The sequence below is a fragment of the Hydractinia symbiolongicarpus genome, chromosome 3, assembly GCF_029227915.1.
Source record: "Hydractinia symbiolongicarpus strain clone_291-10 chromosome 3, HSymV2.1, whole genome shotgun sequence".
In the NCBI taxonomy this organism is placed as follows: domain Eukaryota; kingdom Metazoa; phylum Cnidaria; class Hydrozoa; order Anthoathecata; family Hydractiniidae; genus Hydractinia; species Hydractinia symbiolongicarpus.
This window is the reverse complement of record NC_079877.1, coordinates 22,187,403-22,208,345: the sequence shown is the minus strand read 5'-3', so window position 1 is coordinate 22,208,345 and position 20,943 is coordinate 22,187,403. Positions and strand designations below refer to the sequence as shown.

The 20,943-nt window shown below is 31.4% G+C and overlaps 2 protein-coding genes across 18 annotated transcripts in view; both read right to left on the bottom strand.

The window, feature by feature from the left end:
- Positions 1-20,943, bottom strand: part of LOC130636211 (uncharacterized) — a 62,510-nt gene that overhangs the window by 3,394 nt on the left and 38,173 nt on the right. For 9 of the 16 annotated variants that reach the window (XM_057445858.1, XM_057445857.1, XM_057445859.1 and 6 more), the window contains 3 exons: positions 19,341-19,631; positions 19,144-19,233; positions 12,521-13,576 (listed from right to left, as the gene is read on the bottom strand). In XM_057445858.1, the coding sequence (XP_057301841.1) occupies positions 13,332-13,576; positions 19,144-19,233; positions 19,341-19,631 (626 nt within the window). In that variant the 3' untranslated portion in view covers positions 12,521-13,331. Of the gene's footprint in view, positions 1-12,520; positions 13,577-15,889; positions 16,205-16,237; positions 17,646-19,143; positions 19,234-19,340; positions 19,632-20,943 lie in introns of those variants that run through there. The other 7 variants (XR_008982241.1, XR_008982238.1, XR_008982240.1 and 4 more) reach the window with 7 other exon arrangements.
- Positions 1-20,943, bottom strand: part of LOC130636213 (uncharacterized) — a 63,001-nt gene that overhangs the window by 6,185 nt on the left and 35,873 nt on the right. The window contains exons 2-7 of one of the 2 annotated variants that reach the window (XM_057445869.1): positions 10,968-11,058; positions 10,474-10,824; positions 7,838-8,128; positions 7,455-7,739; positions 3,037-3,327; positions 2,840-2,929 (exon numbers count right to left, since the gene is read on the bottom strand). In XM_057445869.1, coding sequence (XP_057301852.1) covers positions 2,840-2,929; positions 3,037-3,327; positions 7,455-7,739; positions 7,838-8,128; positions 10,474-10,824; positions 10,968-11,013 — 1,354 coding nt within the window. In that variant the 5' untranslated portion in view covers positions 11,014-11,058. The remainder of the gene's footprint in view (positions 1-2,839; positions 2,930-3,036; positions 3,328-7,454; positions 7,740-7,837; positions 8,129-10,473; positions 10,825-10,967; positions 11,059-20,943) is intronic. The other variant, XM_057445868.1, reaches the window with a different exon arrangement.

The following is a 20,943-nucleotide window of genomic DNA, read 5'->3' as shown; positions in this document are numbered from 1 at the left end:
CCTCTGTGCTAGCCAAAACACCTTCATCATTACGTATACACTTCTCACCTACAATATCTTGATTAGTCTTCTTCATTTGCTTTGCTATCTTGAATACCTCATTGCGCTGGTCTTCCCTTCTTAACACATCTGCAAATCTGTTTCTCTCTGCTTCTGATTTTGCCTTATACACTGCTGTACGAGCTCGACGCTTAGCTTCTAAGTAAATATTTTTACTACCACCTGACTTCCACTCTTTCCAAAGTTTCCTCTTTTCCTTTATACACTGGTCAACCTCATTATTCCACCACCAGGTCTGTCTATGTCTAGCTGGTCCTTTCGTCCACCCACAGGTATCATCAGAAGCTTCTAGAAGACAATTCTTCAAAGTAGTCCAAGTACTTTCAACATTGTCACTATCACATTGACTATTGTAGGCTAACTGCTGAACTTTTGCACTAAACTGTCTTGCTACAATCTCTTCCTTCAGCTTCCAGACTTTTCGACGGGGCCTGTACTTTCCCTTGGCTTCTCTGACACTCTTCAAGATAATATCACAAACCAGCAACCTATGCTGGGAAACACACTCTTCCCCCGATATAACTTTCACGTCCTTCACCACTTTCTTGTCTGACTTTCTAACCAAAAAGTAATCTATCTGTGTCTTACAACCACCTGACAACCACCTGATTCTGGAAGAAAAAGTGTATTCAGTTAATTTTCCACTTTGGACCAGAGTATGGTTAAATTGGTTATTATTGGTTAAAAATATGTCAGACTTTTATTTCCTCATTAAAATAATTCGTCGGTAAAAATTTCGTCACCTGGCCGAAATTTCCTCACTTTTAACTGACGAAATGTTTTACCTGAGAAGAAAAAAATTTTTATTTCAAATTATTTACTTAAAATAACGTCTTTGTCCACTATTCTCGCTGTTAATTTGTTACTAGTATGTGTTTAACATCCTCTTCCACTCTATCCACATCTCCTACTGTGATGTCGAGATCAATATCACACTCTTCATCTGATGAACTCACGTCATCGTGAATTATTCCCAAAAAGTCAAATGAACAAAAATCTTCGATGAATTTTCTCATTTGATCTCAAACCCATTTTCAGGGACATGAAAAGTTTAACAGTAATGGAACCTCAACAAGTTCAACGATGTTAGAGTATCTCTCAAACTGACCGATTTGAAGCCCCTTCACACCAAGTGGATCGTAGACGCGTACAACCACCTCAAAAAGCAAAAGGATTCAATAATCAATGGCTTTGATTCTGCTGGCATTTCTGAGGCAATCAAATCGGCGAACGATGTTTTTGCCAAAGCTGAAAATCCTTTTCGAGAGGAAATAACCTCCTGTGTGATTATTTTATTTTTTTGTGGAAGAAAACTAAATAAATTAATTCAAAACGCAAAATTTGATTTTGGTGTTATTATTTCATCTACCCTGCCGCAAATCGCACATAAAATCGCTAATTTTAATTAAAAAACAATTTAGGTATGGTAGGTAAATTTCCATGGACTTCCCCCATGGGCTAACAAGTATTAAACAATGCTTTAATAACACAGACGTCCAGAAGTTCACGTTCCCATTAAGTTAACGTTAGGCCGAGAATCACGTGATGACGACTTGTTCGTTTTTATAATCTGAATTGGTTCTTTTTTGATCAGCATAAAGTTTCATAGGCAATAGTAATCATCAGTGTGAAAACCATCTTTAATAATATATGACCAGAAATAAATTTTTGGTGTCCCAATCTCTCATTTTTATTAAAGTTCAAGTTCAAACTCGAAATTTCAAATGTTAGAATAATGTATGTACCTGTCTATACATGCAACATTGCAGTTCTGATACACACTGATATGAATTAGTGTGTAAATTTTACATTTGCTGGTGATGAATTAATGGTAAATGAAATTTTATAAAAATAAAAAAATTTTGTTAATGTGCAGTGCCAGATCTAGCCAATTTCTCAGTGTCAGTCTTGGACATTGCCAGACTCCGATATAGCTGAGAATAAAGCTATTCCAAACACCACTAATACCGCCACAACCAATTATTATTACTAGTATTTTAAGAGAAGTAAATAAAATGCCATTAGTCTACAACATTTTAAAAACGTTGAGGATAGCTTATAAGCCAGAAACAAATGTCAAATGTAAAGCAAGAAAATGGCTTACATGTTGTTCTGCCCTAAAATATTTTTTATTGTTGACTATCGCACAAAATTCGGATTCAACAAAATTGTTTAGTAGAAGCTATCGCACATATTCAAAAGGCTTTTTGATAATAAGGTGTTTTTATTGTTTTTGGCAATATCAAAACGTATTGTCACACACTCTAATAAGTGTAGTATTTGTATCTCATACCTATGGCTGAAATAGTATGGGAAAGAGTAATAATAGGAAACATCACAAGAACATTATAAATGTTTCTGTATCCAAGGATAACCATCAAGTAATTAAAATAGTATCTGGTCCCGCAGTCTTAAATGTTTAAAACAAGTTTGAATAACTTTTTAGGCAAAGTTAAGAGTAAGAACAACATTCTACGTGAGGTAAAAGTTTCATTTTTGGTTTTTCTGTCTCACACAATCATTTAAAACTTATTTTTCCCTACCGACTCCCTATTGTTCAGTATCAGCATTTGTAATCAAAGCTAACGCAATACCATAACCTGGATTCAAAAAATCTTAGATAACACTAATAGCACTGAGACTTGGTTCCCAAAATATGCAACTCTTTCCAGATGCACGTAATAACTACTAACTTTCGAGATTTCTTATATACTTGTGCAAATATTATTATTTTGCACAAATTACTACGAATTAGAAGATAGTATTCGATTACACTTACTTTTAATCACAACAAGCACAACTAATAATATTGATATTAAAACAGCTGCAACAATACCAATTCTTATTCCTATGCCTGCACTGTCATTATCTAAATAGTAGTACAAAATAGTGATCACAACAGAATTAACACATTTTCCTGCAGCCTGGGTAATTTTATGTAGCGGTTAATTCCCTAAAGAACAAAATCAGGCTCACCTGTTGGTTTATCAATTTTGACAATCGTTCCATTACCTTGCATTTTAAATATACTGTTGGGTACTGCTATAATTCGCAAATTGTTTACCTTTGAAATGATAATTTCGTCACACATTGATGCAGTATATATACCCTCTGACATATTTTGTGAAAACAAAACCAAACCTCTGCTATCAAAATAATCTATTCTGTATGATACAGCACATTCACCAGTATTGACTTTCTCCCATGTAGTATATATACATCCATCCTTTTCTGTCGAATTAACATTTTTCACACTTTCAGGAGTCACTAAAACAATAAGTCCATATAATTACATTTTTACAACTATTCTATAACAATGAATACAATGGACAAAATACCATAATGGGAAACAAGACTATATTAGGTAACAAATGTGTAATAATGAGCAATGAAACTAAGGTAAGAAATACTCTATGGTCAGCCAAAAGGGTCTAAGGAGTCATTCGCAGTTTAAATTTATTTTTAGATAAAAACAATTTAAATGGTCTACTTTACTACGAGCAATGGCCACTTATATCAATGTTATGTTTTTGAATTTCATTCTAGACAATGTGTGTTTAGCACAGAAAAATCGTCATCAAGAAAAATGGCAGCTTTAAATTGTAAAAAAGCAGGAATAACAAGTTTTAAAAAGCATTGGAAATGGTTATTTATCTAACTCCTACAATACATTTATTGATAAAAACATTTTTATAGGGTAGAAACAACAAAAACGTCAAGTTTAACTGTTAAAATAACCAGATTCAGCAACATTCTGTCTGGATGCTTTTTCACCATGGCTAGTTATATAACTACATCGTCCATTAAAAACGATGATCTAATATCCAGTTTTATCAAAAATACTAAATACAGGACGACTAAAATATAACAAATACTTCTCCTCCCATTTTCAGACTCGTTCCTTCAGCTTTTTGGTTACTCAATCAATATAGACCTCGTTAAAGCGCATGTTATTCTTGGCTAGCTAGCGTAGCTAGTTAAAAAAATTGCTTCAATATTCGCTGTAACTAGATTTTAGTTGCACATTCAACTTTTCACATCCTTCTGTTAGTGTCGAACGTAATGTTTTCTTTACAAAGATTTATTCTATAGGGACTTACGAATTCTACATAGAATGTTTGTTTTTAGACAGGACTGTTTGGAATTTTGACTTCGAGTGTAAACGAAAGTAGTGCTAGTGGATTATATTATTATAAGAATATTAAGCCAAAATTCTTCTTTTTTTATCTAACTTAGACGGTTAACAGATACAATAATTACCGATTACCCAGTGCTGTACCGAAAATATCGCCCTCAGTCATTGCACCGACCTTGCAAGCTCGGTTGGCACTCAGACCTTGGGTGATATTTTGTGGTACAGCCCAGGGTAATCGGTTATTATTGTATTAATATACTGTTAAAACAACCAACAATATAACAATGTATTGATAAAAGCTTATAATGGTTCGCAATATTCTGCAATATTTTTTAAATCAAACTGAGAACTTTTTTTCTGTAAATAGATTTCGATGGTTTTATTGAAATAAAAACAAAAGAATTAGCAGAGCAAAACAAAATGTTTGGCAATGTGATCAGCATTCAGCAACAATTTACAATATATTGAAAAATATTGCTGCCAATATATTCCTGTAATATGAAAAGGCCTTAAAACATGTTAATTCTTAAAATCTGTTTAATGAAGTTAAGGAAACAGGTCTGTTAACGTATACATTTGTTAAGCTGTTACTTCTGTTGTGATGTTGAAATGCTGATTAAAGTAATGAATAGAATAATGTGCTTACAACGAACAGTTAAAGATTCATTTAACATTTTTTTTAATGATGGTACCAGTTCGCTCAAAACGGATTGGGTGAACCAGGTTTGAAAAACTTACTAAACTTGGTCCCAGGTAGTCCCTAGTTTCGTACACTAGAGATGACGTCAGTTATTTCCACCTGTTTCCAAGCCATATGGCCTCAAACTTAAACAGGCAATGCATTGGCTTCTTTGACCGTATGCCGTGACGTCAGTAAAATGCTAAACCAAAGTTGTCAGTGTAGTGGAAGATTCCACTTACCAAAATCTCCAGCATTTCTTTATTTCGTCTTTATTTCTTTAAATGTAAAAAAAAACAATCATTTAAACGCTAAAAATTTTATAGGGGATGTTTTATGCACAAAACAACTATATTATTATAAAACATTATTATACACTTTCGATATCCTTTAAACGTTTAAGTTCGATCTTCGTGGGTACTAGTTCAGGCCAAAAGTATGACTTTGAAAACAAAAAGTCAGTTCGCAAATATCTCCAGATTGTAGAAAAAAACCTCTTTGCAGCTGTTGTTTGGGATAGTTTTAATCGATCCCTTCATAATTATCATAGAAACAGGTATTACAAAAGATTGATAAGAAAATGGGATTTACAATTTTAAAATTTCCTTCATAGAATGATTCGCAAAGGCAGCATTTCCATTTTTTAATTTTGTGAACTGCAAATTTGTACCCTGGATTTAATCATAAGTTTAACACAATAATTTCAGAATTAAAACACATTTGATATATTATCCTCTAAACAGACTTTAGTTTCATTGCTTCAAAAAAAAACAAAAAAAAATTGACCCAAAAAAAGATTTTAAAGGATGCAATAAATAATTAATGCCTGCAATCTCTATAAAACCGTAAAATGGTATGTCTGATATAACCTTCAAATAATAAAAAAACAGGTACATCTCTGCTGGGATGAGAGAGGGTTTCCAAAGTTATCGAAAACAGCCAGACAGTGTCTGGAGACACAATCACACCATCCAGATCTAAAACTTTTATTAATAAATTAGCATAATAATAAATAATAAATAATAAATTAGCAATTTAAATCTAACTTTCGTATCTATTTTTGTATTACTCTTGAAACCAGACCTTTACAGTGAAGGTACTGGCCAATGTAGCAAAATGGGCTGGATTATGCTATACTGATCCCATTCTGCTTAACAAAGTTCTAAGGAAGGTTTAATAGAAGAGGCTAAAAAGGTTGATTTTTAAAACACCAGCAGCACAGCCAGAACTGGTACCCAAGTATGTTACAATTATTTATCATGACGCCTCTTCTTCCAATCAGAAATATATTATTGAGAAATCTTGGTGGTCAAAGTCCCCCCCCCCCCCTTAGTGGAAAAGAAAACATTGCATTCTGTATCTTATCGACCTAGACTAGCTGGTGGTAATTGGCAGGTTGATTGATTTTGATGTGATTTAAAATTTATTCTTTACTTCTTAGCTGTCTTGATTAATTCAGATGTATAAGGGTATATTATACAGATATACTTTCCAGTTTGTCATTAACAGTTGGTCAAAACCTTTAGTGCGCTTCCTCTTATAAAGCAATGTGTTGCAAACCACCATGGGTATTGCCATTTAAACTTACGTAAGTTCTCCCTATCCTTATTCCTGCTCCTACACCTGTAGCCCCTATGCAAGCAAACCTGTATAACCTTTAGAAGACTTCCTAACACAATCAGAAAAGTCATGGCCTAGTACAACAGGTTATCTCCAAACTTATGATGTAACTGCTATTCAGTTATAGTCTAACAGAACGGAAAACATAAACTGACAAAAAAGGGACAAATCTATCAAATTACTACAATACAATCATTGACACATATAACATCTATTATACGCAACGAATATGCCAACTCCATATCAATCACTAATACCAATCCAAAAAAGCTTATACCTTGGTATTCTAACTTCCACAAACCTATAGCTAAAATAAAATCAAAAGTTTCTATTTAATCCAACTGTATTATTTCAAAAACATTTTTTAAACAACTGATGACTTCTAGGGAAGGGCAAGAAATGTTTCATTGAGCAGCATGAACAGGTCCTTTGGTTGTGTATAGCTTAGCCTTACAAACCATATATCTGGTCACGCACCTTGAAAAGCCGAATTTGATGTCAGAACATTTAATTAGTCCAAGGTCTGGCTATATAACTTACATAGTCCAATGTCTGGCTATATAACTTACAAGGGTACACATGTTGTCACAGTACTTTAAGGGAAAAATCTTTATGGAAAAAAACTTCCACGGTATCAAAAGAAATTGCAGACTTTTGAGGAATTTTCAAGGCGTGAGTATACAAAAAAGGTGTGATATTTAAAAATGCTTTTAATTCACCAAAACTTTATATTGATATATTAATGTATATATTTTTAGAAAGCCTATATGATTACCTATATAATGGTATAACAATTATTAAGAAAAAATAAAATTTGAAGGTTTAACAAACACGGAAAAAAATGGCCCCTCTCCTACAAATGCGATCTCTTTTACAAAACTACTAATTTCCCAAGTGTGCTAGTAAGTATAATTGTTAACATATACAAATACAAAACTCTTTGCAGTAAAAGAAACTTACATTTGTATTTTAGCACAATTCTACTGGTTCCTTCACCTTTATTGTTTTTAGCAGTAACGATAAGCTTTTTTCCACATCTACTTGGCAAAAGGTACGGTGTTAAATTTACAGTGTATTTGTATTTATCCTTTTCTGCAAGTAGGACGGTAGCAACAGAATGACCACCAAATTCCATAGAGACAGTGGGCATAGGATTACCACATACATGTGTAGTAAACATAGCAGAGGCGACATTAGCGAATTCAATAAATTCTTTCACAATAGCGCCACAGAATGTTGGAGAATTTATAATTTAAAATTTATAATACCAATGAAAGTTTAAGAAAATCTATATTCAATCTGAGCACAATGACTAATTTTTAATATTTTTAGTCTATACTTACACGTAACATTTAGCTTTGTACTTCCAACAACTTTGTTGTCGTTATAACCAACTGCTTTATAACTGAGTACTTTTCCATTCATTTCTCTCGTGATAATTGGTATAGTAAGAATGTATTTGTATTTTCTATTTTTATCATCAATTGTCTCCATCCTTACATTCTTGTTTCCAACAAATTCCCAAGTAACTTGTGGTTTTGGATGTCCTTGTAAAATTATAGGTAATTTGTAATCTGTTGTATTTTCCTCTACGGTATAGGTGGATGACAAGTTTGATATTATGGTTGGACCACCTAAATAAAGCAAGGAGTACGTTAAATATCCTTAATAACCCAAGTGTGAAGAACAATAGGTATTAAACAATGGGTATTTAGTTTATTGTACTTTACATTGATTTAAAAGGTTAGTGTTATGTGTAGAGGGATCGCGAGATAAGAACTACATATGTTTTATGTTTGTGTTGCTTATTCACAATCTTCGGATAACTTTTTTATACAACAAGTGTATCGATACATATATACTAAAGGCAAACAAGGCAAATCTCGCTTTTCCATACAACATTAGCTGCTTTTTTAAACGACGCATACTTTTAAGCACATAATCATTAAATTGTATTCTAAAGAAAATCACACATTTCTCCACCGAGTTTAAAATTTAACCACACAAACACCAATGAATTGACCAACATATAAAAATAGTACGAACATTTCGGAATTAGGACACCATCTTGAACTTATTATCATGGTGGAGCCAGTTCTTGGTAACAATGTATACAAAAGATGCTAAACAGTAGAGACATGTTCTTGTTTACTTTTGTGCATCAGTATTATATCCTAGACCATGAGACTTTGTATCATGTTATAATTCGCGAATTTTGCATCAAAACAAGATTTTAGAAACTTTAAAGGGAAGTTACCCAAAAACTATTTTTTGATAATTGATACAACTAGTCCATAAATTCATGAAAATATATAACTTATTTCCTGAAGGTTGTGTTTTCTTTGTAAATCAGCTGCTGTTTTGCCTTGAAAAATTGTCTTTTTTTACGAAAAGGGTTTTATACCGATGGTCTGGACTTGAACAACAAAAACAAAATTTCAAAATTTCAGAGCACGCATAGACTGCAATTAGGTTCTGCTGTCATCTTTATCATTTCTTCCAAACATCATACGCGGTAAATAAATCTTATAAATTATACCTGGCATATATACTTATTTTGAGTACAACAGCGACAACTTAATAAGGTTAAAATAATGTTAAAAAGTCAAGTAACCAAACTGAAAGGCCACTGGAACAATTCAAGGGAAATTAAGCTAAGTCAATTAAACAAAAAACAATATTTTTTTGAAAATGTATTTTCTTGTATGTACATAAACAGATCTGCTTTCTTTCTCTTTTAAGTTTGTTTACTGCCAAAAATGCTTGTATTATCACCACAATAAGACAACAATTAGTATAGAATTTTAGCGCTCAAACATGCTTGTGTTTAAAATACATCTTGTCTATTGTGAAACTAGCATGTTTGTTATTTAATTTATCTTATTGAGAGAACGAGACGAACAACAAATTGTACAGCTAACGAGAAGAAAAACTATCACAACTAAAACCGGTTGTTTTTGAGCAATAAATAAAAATACGAAAAATCTTGTTTCATATTGTTAATATGTCAAACTTAACGAAAAAGTTTTTTTTATTTCTCCCATTTTTAAAATTATAGCAGTAGCTCTCAACTTCTTTTTTAGGATATCATTTTTGGAGTTTGTTTAGACGTATTTGGCACGTTTCTTAAAAAATGATAGCGACGAACAAAGAAAAGTTTGAAAACCAGTAAGTAAAATGATTGACTTCTACCAAGTATCAATCAAACATAAAGAAAAAAATATTTGAAAAGAAAAAAAAAGCTAGATACACAACACATGAAAAAGAAAGTAACTTACTTCATATAATTTCTTATTAACTTAATAAAAGGTTAGAAAAGTTTAAATATGCACTCGGGACAATCACTGAATGTAGATTTAGGAGAAACGTCTAGAATTATTGTGTTTATTTAGACAACTTTTTGAATACATTGACATGGTAATCCGTGTTCGATCCAGCTTTTTTTACTTTTAAGGGGTCGAGATTTTGACCGAAATTGTTGAAGAAAATAAAACGAAACCGCAATTTTTTAAGTTGTTGACTTTCGTTTCATGATATTAACTTCCTGTTTAAAATACGATGCTTATACACTAATAAAAATCCTATGGAAATCTGTAACTTTTTTAAAAGAGTCTCTAAATTTTAAATGCTACTGAGAACAGAGTTGCAAATTTAGATGCTAAAGGAATAACGTTTTTCTCATTAAACCATTTTGTGAGATTAGAAATTAATGTAATACAGTACATTAAAGTAATTTACAACATTAAGTTCCAGGCTGATCTAAGAGTTCCATTTTGAAACACATTCATATCAAAAAGCTCGATTGTGCTATCTTCTGTCCCTCGTTTTTTTATTTTTAATTTTTTGTTTCAGTTTTAAATGTATTGTTTGACCATACATTCCACATTGTTGAAATTTCCACTTCTTACTCAGTTACATCTTTAAAACCGCAAAACGTAAAGACCAAGTGTTATAACCTGCAAAGTAATAACGATCTTACCATAAATAATCAACTTCGTAGTGCTATTCGCTTTAAGATTTGGGTCAAAAATTCTGATTTCTGCGAAGTATAATCCAGTATCGTTATATTTTAAATTTTCTATATGCAGGCTATACTTCTTTTGATTTTGTAACGATGTAGATGTACGTAGTCGATTACCAAATGGTGTGGGAGGAGTTTTATCAAACAATCTATTAGTACCTTCAGCAATCTGAGAGTCATTATAAATAATTCTAAAATTTACAACAACATTATTAGCAGCATCAGCAAAATCAGTAACATATGTAATAGTAACAGATCTACCAACAACTTCTTCACTTATAGCAGGAGAGGTGAGAGATAAACAGGACACTAGAATAAATTAAAGTCAGGTAGAAATAAACAATCTATAAACAATGCTTGTCAATGTAACATAAATAAAAAGCAAACGTAAGTTTTTCCAAATAATTTAACACCTTTTTAAACGGAAAATTTGTATTGGCGTAAACACTTACCACAATTTACATAATAGCTCAAACACAGTATTGCAATGTTCAGCATATTTTCATCATTTGGTATTAACAATTTAATTCTATTAGTTAAGATCTAAAAACGTAAAATGAATCATATAAAGGAAGTAAGCATCTACATTTTTTCAGGCCCTAAATTTTAAGAATTTAAGAAAATATCACTGTTCATGAAATTATCAACTAACAAAAATTCCAGGACAGTAAATTAAAGTAGTTGTTCCCTTTCCGTATTAGTTCTGCTAGTTTCGCTGTTTTTACTTATTAGAATATTACTTTGTAAACCAGTATTCATGTAAACCAAACTTTTTTAATGTGAGATTGTGTCACGAAAATAATGATCTGCGAAATTCAGTACATTGTAAATTTTAAAATTAAAAACCTTTTTGGGCCTTAGTGAAAGAATTTTTTTCACTCGTAAGTTAAACAATGCTTGTTTACCAAATTCCAAATTTTTAAAAACCAATACCATACATTGTTTATAAGGACAGTAAGGCTGGAAAATGAAAGCAAAACAAAAACTAAAATTTTAATGTATTTTAATTTGTCCTGAAAAATAAACAGAATAAACATAAGGAAATACATTTTTCAAGGCAGAAATTTTACTAATATTTTATTTTTTTTTACTAAAGACTCACAAAAACATGGAAAAATACAACTCTCAATGGATAACTTTTCCACGAATACACATAGATTTAAAAATATTTTTAAAGTATAGTTAAATAAATAAAAAGACATACTGAGTCTAAAACTGAGTGTAAAACTGAGTCAAAAACTAAGTGTAAAATACCTTAAATCACACTTATACACTGATGTAGCTAACACAAACTGCTTAACAAAGGAGTAGGGATTATTTTTGGTTTCTTACTTAGAAACATGTGCAGGTATGTAAAGCCCCTTTTCTTAAATTTTCAACTGGAACTGGATTATTACAGAATTAAAAAGCAGAAAAAATTCCAAGTATTACTTAAAAACAATAAAGTTTCATTACAACATACATTAGATCTGTTGTAATGAAACTTATCACGATTTTAAAAGACAATGGCTATTGGAAAATATAAAACAAATATATGCACAAAAAATAACTTTAAATCTACTAAAATTATATGTGTAAAAAAACACTTTTATTATATTGAAACTCATCTCCATAATAATAGCCGTCGTCTGTCTGTTCGTGCGTCTGTTTGTCTTTTTGTTACGGAAACACGAAATGCGATATATAAAGGACGGGCGACCTTGTGGATTTTTCCACGGTCTAAGGACTAGTCTCCTATAATAACACAGTAACTGTGTGACTGTCCGTCTGTGACGGGCAAATTCGAATATATTTTTTACATTTTCTACAATATTCTGTATTTTATAAAACTTTTGTTTAGATATTTAATCATGACAACAATCTCTTGCGCTAACTTAAATTAACCGTGACGAGTTTTGCAATCACAGGAAATATGATTACTTTGTTTTAAAATAATGTACGGGTCACAGACAATTTAAACATTTGTTGAGTGGATTTATGAATTTAAAAAAGTAGTAATTCTGAATGTGGTCATAAAAGCCAGGTTTCATTATTTTTATAAAAAATCCCTTTAACAGGTTACATGTTCACTAAATATACAAAAATCCCATCAGAAGGTGAAAAAAATAAAACAGATACCCTACTGCTCTCCCTTTTCAGCTAGGCGTTTTCTTTGAAAATATAACAAAAACATGAGATTTTTTGAAGAAGCGTTAACTTTACCAACCTTGAAATATGCACTAAAACCATTAATATGAACTAAAGTTACTATTTTTTCAAACACAAAAATAGAGAGTTTTGTTAAAAGCATTTGTAGTGATTTGCAAAAACTTGATCATGTTTAAAAGTGTACAAAATGGCGCAAATATTAAGACACAGGTTTTGCTTTGCAAGAATTAATGCTCTATGTGTTTCACTTTAACAAAAAAAATCAAACACCAATAATATTAACGGCAAATTTAATGTATTAAAACAATAGCTCAAAATGTGTGTCACAGAAACAGAAAATATCATATACCTTCATCAAAATTTGAAAAAAAAATGTTTCAGGATTAACACTTCTAAGCTGTTAACAATTAAAAGACAGTGATAAAGAAGTATATATTTAATGCCATTCAAAATAATAAACTATTCACTCAAGAGAGCTCAAAACTCTTGATTCCAAGAGAAACTACTGTTAGGTTTATATTAAAAAAGTACTGTCTAATCGACAATGAGGGTAAATAAAGGCTACATTAATTTTTTAAAATGTCTATAATGAACTTGAAGTATACTTTGTCTGGGTTAACTGCTTAAGTTCTACGATCTTGACGAACATTTAAAAACTTTGTACCCATTTACGTATCATTATTAAGATCAGTATATATATTTTCTGTGATATCTTTCTTCTTCAAATCTTCATAATGACTTTCTTCAGGTGTCTTTGTTAGACCTGTGTATAAATCATGTTGAACATTTATAATGTTCAGTTCTGAATATTCTGCATTTAAGTTTGCTACGTTGTAATATGTGTCATTAGGATCTGCTTGGCCAGAGTTTTCCCCTGAAAAGGTCTCCTGCTTTCTACAACCACAATGCTTCCCTAAAATGAAAATAAGATGCGTAAAAATTAATACGTGCAGAAATCAAAACTTTAGGACCTTGTTAGAATTTACCTCATAAACATAATTTTTAGGCATTTGTGTAAAATAAAATATAAAAAAATACACTTCACTGTTACTACACTGATTTATTATAACAAACTCTTTTTAAAGTTTTTTTAAAGTTCTAACCCCTTTATTAATAGTTTTTAAAAATTCACTAGCACATTTTATAATCCAGACATTTTAAAGGGATTACAAAACAAACGTTTATGAACAAAACGTTTTAATCAATTCAAATGTTATATTCGACACCCTAAATAAATGAAAACAAAAAAAGTTTTCTATTTCATTTTAAAGGCCACTACTGATGGTTTTAATGGACTGTTGACAACTAAGTCTTGTATAGGGATGGAATGGGGGAGATATTCGTGTTATATTCTGTTGCAAAGGTGGAAATAGAAGTATTTAAAATATAAACTGAGCAATCTTTCTTTTTTATTTTTTTTATTTTATTTATATTTTGTTTCTTAGTTACTTTGTGGTTGCTCTTTTTAGTTTCAAAATCTTGCTTGTTTCTCTCATAGGCATTTTGCGATGAAAACAAGCTCTTGAAAAAGTAGATTACCACATATCGATGTATCAATTTTTAACAAAACACAGTCTGTTTTTATATGTAACTCCTTTGTTATGTTTAAATTTTTAATTTATAGAGAAAGCACAACCTTAAGGTAATCCATGCAGCCGTAGTACTTTTATCCCCTTCCTAACTGTCAGCTTTCTTTCCATCTGGTTTGGTGGCACCTGTTATACAATATGCAAACAACATAGTTTATCGCAAAGGTTGGTGCATTGAGCACAACACAACATAATGTAAGCGTCCTAACGTCCATCCAAAACTATTTGTGTATCTGTTTCGATTATCTGTCAGAATGATATATTTTGTTAGTGGCCACTCAGGGACTTCTTCTGGTGTTTTAACTTTAGTAGTCCAGAACTGTGTTAATTTTTTATGTTTGTTTGTCTGTCTTTCTTTTGCCAATCCAGTTGAAATCTTTTGTCTTTGAGTAATTAATATCATACAGCAGTCATACAAGTATATAAAAATATACAAAAATGTTTTACGAACGAGTTCTGTGGCATAGACAGAAATAAAATATAGAAAAAAAATAAATGGAAAAGTTAAAAGCTTGTGTGCTAGGAGTGACGGGATAAAAGCACAAGGGTACATATGGAAAAGTATGCAGAAGAAGTTAAAGAGTAAGAGGAAAGGGACAGTAACTGCACAAAGTAATCAAAGGTTAGGTTTAGTTAGGAATAATGCTGACTAGTGTAATTATCATGAAACATCAAAAAATTTTCTTTCTCGATGTTTATATGCAGTAAGTTATATAGTTTGGCGCCCAAAAAAAATATTTTGGCAGACGCATTGACGTACTGGAATTGCAGGTGTTCTGCCAAGTTTCCATAGTTACAAAGTTACTTTGGAAATTTCCTGGTATATTTTTAATACACTGATGAACCAGTACTTCAGCCTTCTTAGCGTGTTAATTGTAAACGGAACTTTACGAACAAAGCATGATGATATGACTTTAGCAGCTCTGTGATCTATTGATGTCAGCCTACGCTTTTGCATCTGAGTGAGTGAAAAGAAGACTGATGGAAAATATGTCAGAACTAGTACAACTAACATCATGTAAATTAATTTGTCTGTTTTCAAGGTTAACAAGGAACACGTCTTTGAGATTAAAGCTGTTTTGTAGGCATTCTCGAAATAATACGGTGTACATCTAAATGTTTATTTGGCAAATTTTCTGGGTTTTTCCTTTTTTCGTGCTCGATATATACCAGATCTTCATTCAAAAGCTTTTTAACTTGTTCCTTATCTTTTGATGAAACAAAGATACTAATATCATCAGTATAGCTTAGGATTTAACAATTCTTATCACATTTGTGAATGCCGTCAGCATAGGTCAGGATTTTACAGATTTTAAGATAGGCAAGTAGCGGTCCTAGAAGTGAAAGTTATCCTTAACGTTCACTTCTAGGACCGCTACTTCACAATATGCGAATTTATTATTTGACAACTTGGGACTACACTGCATGTGTTACTTTCGCCCAAAGAAGTAGTTTGTGAACCATCCTTTGTGGTCGCCTTTAATGCCATAGTCGCCTAATTTTGATACTTAGATTACCACTTAAATAAATTCAATGTAACCAATACCTGTTGGTTTGCCTTCATCCATCCATCCTTTCTAATGTGATCGAGAATAGCAGCTTGCTCAGTTGACCGTGAGGAACAGAAAACACACCGATAATTTAATAATAATTTTTTTGTTTTTATGTAAGTCAGTTATACATATACACACTTTTCACGTCCATTGGATAAAGAGACAATAATTTTTGTCGTGATTAGAGCTACCAGATTTGATTATCAGTGTGACTATTGCAACGTTAAAGCCACTAGGTATAACACCTGTCGAAAGCAGCATCTTGATGGGATGTGTGACTGATTGTGTAATGACAGAGTATGTCCTTCAAAAATCCAGACAGTATAATGTCTAGCTTAGTTCATTTGTTGCCCTTTAGTCCATGAAAATGACACTAAACTTTCCTAACAGCAGACTGGTCTGAAAAAAAAACCCAAAGTTTTGAGTACTCACCAATTGATGCACCGCTCCATGTTTATGTTCGTTCACCAAATTTTTCTGGAGGTGTTGGCACCATGAATTTTGAACAAAGAAGATGCGTTCACTGTCTTTTTCATTGAAAACACCTTCCTGTTTTTTTCAAAATCTTTTAAAAATTATTTGAGTTACTGCCAAGCACTAATTCAAAGATCAACCTTCTGGTTCATATGATTTGCGAGCTATCTTTAAAGGGCTGTCTCGATTGCTCATTTTATCCAAGGAAACTATCAAGCCATTGAGTAATGTCTTTTTGCAAGATTTACATTTCACACTCTCGGTAATAACATTCGAAAAATACTCAGATTTGAAAACTACTAAAAAATCGTTTACACTTTAAAAATGTTTTGAAATTCTGAATCTTATAACCAAAATTTTGTTTCCTACAGAAAAGACAAGAGTAGTTAATAAGCAAAATTATAATTCTACATAGAATGTTTGTTTTTAGATAGAATTTTGACCTCGAGTGTTAACAAAAGTAGTGCTAGTCGATTATATTATTATAAGAACATTAAACTGAAATTCTCCTTTTTATTTTTATCTAACTTAGACGGTTAAAAAATATAATAATAACCGACTGCCCTGTGATGTACCGAAAATATCGCCATAGTCATTGCACCGACCGAGCTTGCGAGGTCGGTGCAATGACTATGGCGATATGTTCGGTACAGCCAAGGGTAATCGGTTATTATATAACAATATAACAATGTATTGATAAAAGATTATAATGGTTCGCAATATTCTGCAATATATTTAAAATCAAACTGAGAACTTTTTCTCACACAAAAGAATTAGCAGAGCAAAACAAAATGTTTGGCAATGTGATCAGTATTCAGTAACATTTTACAATATATTGCAAAATATTGCTGCTAATATATTCCTGTAATATGAAAAGGCCTTAAAACATGTTAATTCTTAAAATATGTTTAAAGTAGAAGATGCAACAAAGAAAAAAAGGCTAATTTGTTGGTGAACAAATGAGGCATAGAAAACATCTTCTTTGCAAGTCCGAATCCGAAAGACAAGAATAGTTAATAAGCAAAATTATAAATTAATAAAGGACCTGAGTAATATAATATTCCCTCACTCAATCAGACCACTATACAAAATTTCAAGAAAATTTGCTGCTCTATGTTGTGTAATGTTGAATATCCAAAAAAATTGTTAATGACACTGTTACAAGACCTGGCTTAATAACACTGATTGATTCCTATTGTAAATTTTAACTTTCCACAGAACGTTTAAAAGGTGATAGTGTAAAATTCATACACATAACGCATTCCCATCTAAACTATAATATAAAATAGATGAAACATAAATTTATGTAGCTTTCAGTTCGCACCACTTGACAACATACTTGCTCATGTAAAGATTCAGGCATTTTCTATCGAGGAAGAAAAAGAAAAAGAATCTGATAGAACAGTCACGAAAAGCTGCGCATCTACAATAAGAACATTTATCATTTGTGATTTCAAGATTTGCTAGTGGTTTAGATGCCATACTAAGAAAAACGCAGGTTTTAGAAAAATTGCATAATTACCTTATTTCATGAAATTAACGAGTCAAGAAATTAACGTGAGTTAAATTAACGGTCACAAAATTAACGCGGTTCAATGAAATTATTTTGAGAATTTTATTTTAATTATACTTATTGATAACCACTCAGCGTTATCATCCAGCTACAATGGCATATTTTTATAATTTGAATTGGTTCTTTTTTGATCAGCATAAAGTTTCATAGGCAATAGTAATCATCAGTGTGAAATCTATCTTTAATAATATCTGACCAGAAATAATTTTTTGGTGTCTCAATCTCTCATTTTTATTAAAGTTCAAGTCCAACCTCGAATTTTTAAATGTTAGAATGACGTTATGTACCTGTCTATATAAGCAACATTGAAGTTCTGATACACACTGATATGAATTAGTGTGTAAATTTTAAATTTGCTGATTGAATTGATGGTGAATGAAATTTTATAAGAATAAAATTATTCGTTAATGTGCAGAGGCAGATCTAGCCAATTTCTCAGTGTCAGTCTTGGACATTGCCAGACTCCGATATAGCTGATAATAAAGCTATTGCAAACACCACTAATACCGCCACAACCAATTATTATTACTAGTATTTTAGGAGAAGTAAATAAAATGCCATGAGTCTACAACATTTCGAAAATGTTATTGGGTATACACTGTTGGGGATAGCTTATAAGCCAGAAACCACTGTCAAATGTGAAGCAAGAAAATGGCTTTACATGTTGTTCTGCCTTAAAATAATTTTTATTGTTGACTATCGTACAAAATTCGGATTCAACAAAATTGTTTAGTAGAAGCTATCGCACATATTCAAAAGGCTTTTTGATAATAAGGTGTTTTTATTGTTTTTGTCAATATCAAAACGTCACACACTCTACATAAGGGTAGTATTTGTTATCTTATACCTCTGGCTGAAATAGTACGGGAAAGAAAAATAAAAGGAAACATCACAAGAACATTAGAAATGTTTCTGTATCTGTATGTATATCTGCTCCCTTAGTCTTTAAATGTTTAAAACAAGTTTAAATAACTTTTTAGGCAAAGTTAAGAGTAAGAACAACATTCTACGAAAAGAGTACACATAAACGATAAGATAGCTCAAATGTGAAGCAAAAGTTTCATTTTTGGTTTTTCTGTTGCACACAATCGATCAAAACTTATTTTTCCCTACCGACTCCTTATTGTTTAGTATCAGCATTTGTAATCAAAGCTAAAGCAATATTATAACCTGGATTAAAAAAAATCCTAAATAACACGTAATAACTACTAACTTTTTTATATACTTGTGCAAATATTACTATTTTGCACAAATTACTACGAATTAGAAGAAAGTATTGGATTACACTTACTTTTAATCAAAACAAGCACAACTAATAATATTGATATTAAAACAGCTGCAATAATACCAATTATTATTTCTATGTCTGCACTGTCATTATCTAAATAGTAGTACAAAATAGTGATTACACCAGAACTAATACATTTTCCTGCAGCCTGGATAATTTTATGTAGCGGTTAATTCGCTAAAGAACAAAATCAGGCTCACCTGTTGGTTTATCAATTTTGACAATCGTTCCATTACCTTGCACTTTAAATATACTGTGAGATATTGCTATAATTCGCAAATTGTTTACCTTTGAAATGATAATTTCGTCACACATTGATGCAGTATATATACCCTCTGACATATTTTGTGAAAACAAAACCAAGCCTTTACTATCAAAATAATCTATTCTGTACAATACAGCACATTCACCAGTATTGACTTTCTCCCATTTAGTATATATGCATCCATCCTTTTCTATCGAATTAACATTTTTCACACGTTCAGGAGTCACTAAAACAATAAGTCCATATATTTACATTTTACAATTATTTTAAAACAATGAATAAAATGGGCAAAATACCATAGTGGGAAACAAGACCATATTAGGTCAACAAATGTGTAAATAATAAGCAATAATGAAACTAAGGTAAGAAATACTCTCTGGTCAGCCAAAATAGCGTAAGAAGTCATCAGCAATTTAAATTTATTTTTAGATAAAAACAATTTAAATGGTCTACTTTACTACGAGCAATGGCCACTTATATCAATGTTATGTTTTTGAATTTCATTCTAGGCAATGTGTATTTAGCACAGAAAAATCGTTGTCAAGAAAAATGGCAGCTTAAAATGTAAAAAAGCACGAATAACAAGTTTTAAGAAGCATTGGAAATGGTTATTTATCTAACTCCTACAATACATTTATTGATAAAAACATTTTTATAGGGTAGAAACAACAAAAACGTCAAACATTCTGTATGCATGCTTTTTCACCATGGCTAGTTATATAACTACATCGTCCATTAAAAACGATGATCTAATATCCAGTTTTATCAAAAATACTAAATACAGGACGACTAAAATATAACAAATACCTCTCCTCCCATTTTCAGACTCGTTCCTTCAGCTTTTTGGTTACTCAATCAATATAGACCTCGTTAAAGCGCATGTTATTCTTGGCTAGCTAGTGCAGCTAGTTAAAAAATTTTAATTCAATATTCGCTGTAACTAAATTTTAGTTGCACATTCAACTTTTCACATCCTTCTGTTAGTGTCAAACATTGTAATATAATAATAACCGTTTGCCCTGTACTGTACCGAAAATATCGCCATAGTCATTGCACCGACCTTGCAAGCTCAGTCGGCACTTAGACCTTGGGTGATATTTTGCGGTACAGCTAAGGGTAATCGGTTATTATTGTATTAATACAGTGTTAAAACAACCAACAATATAACAATGTATTGTTAAAAGGTTATAATGGTTCGCAATATTCTGCAATATTTTTAAAATCAAACTGAGAACTTTTTCTTCTGTAAATAGATTTTGATGGTTTTATTGAAATAAAAACAAAAGAATTTGTAAAACAAAATGTTTGGCAATATATTGTGAGCAGCATTCAGTAACATTCTATAATATATCGCAAAATATTGCTGCCAATATATTCCTGTAATATGAAAAGGCCTTAAAACATGTTAATTCTTAAAATATGTTTAAAGTAGAAGATGCAACAAAGAAAAAAAGGCTAATTTGTTGGTGAACAAATGAGACATAGAAAACATCTTCTTTGCAAGTCATAGTCACACAGCCAGACGGAAGTACAGTACT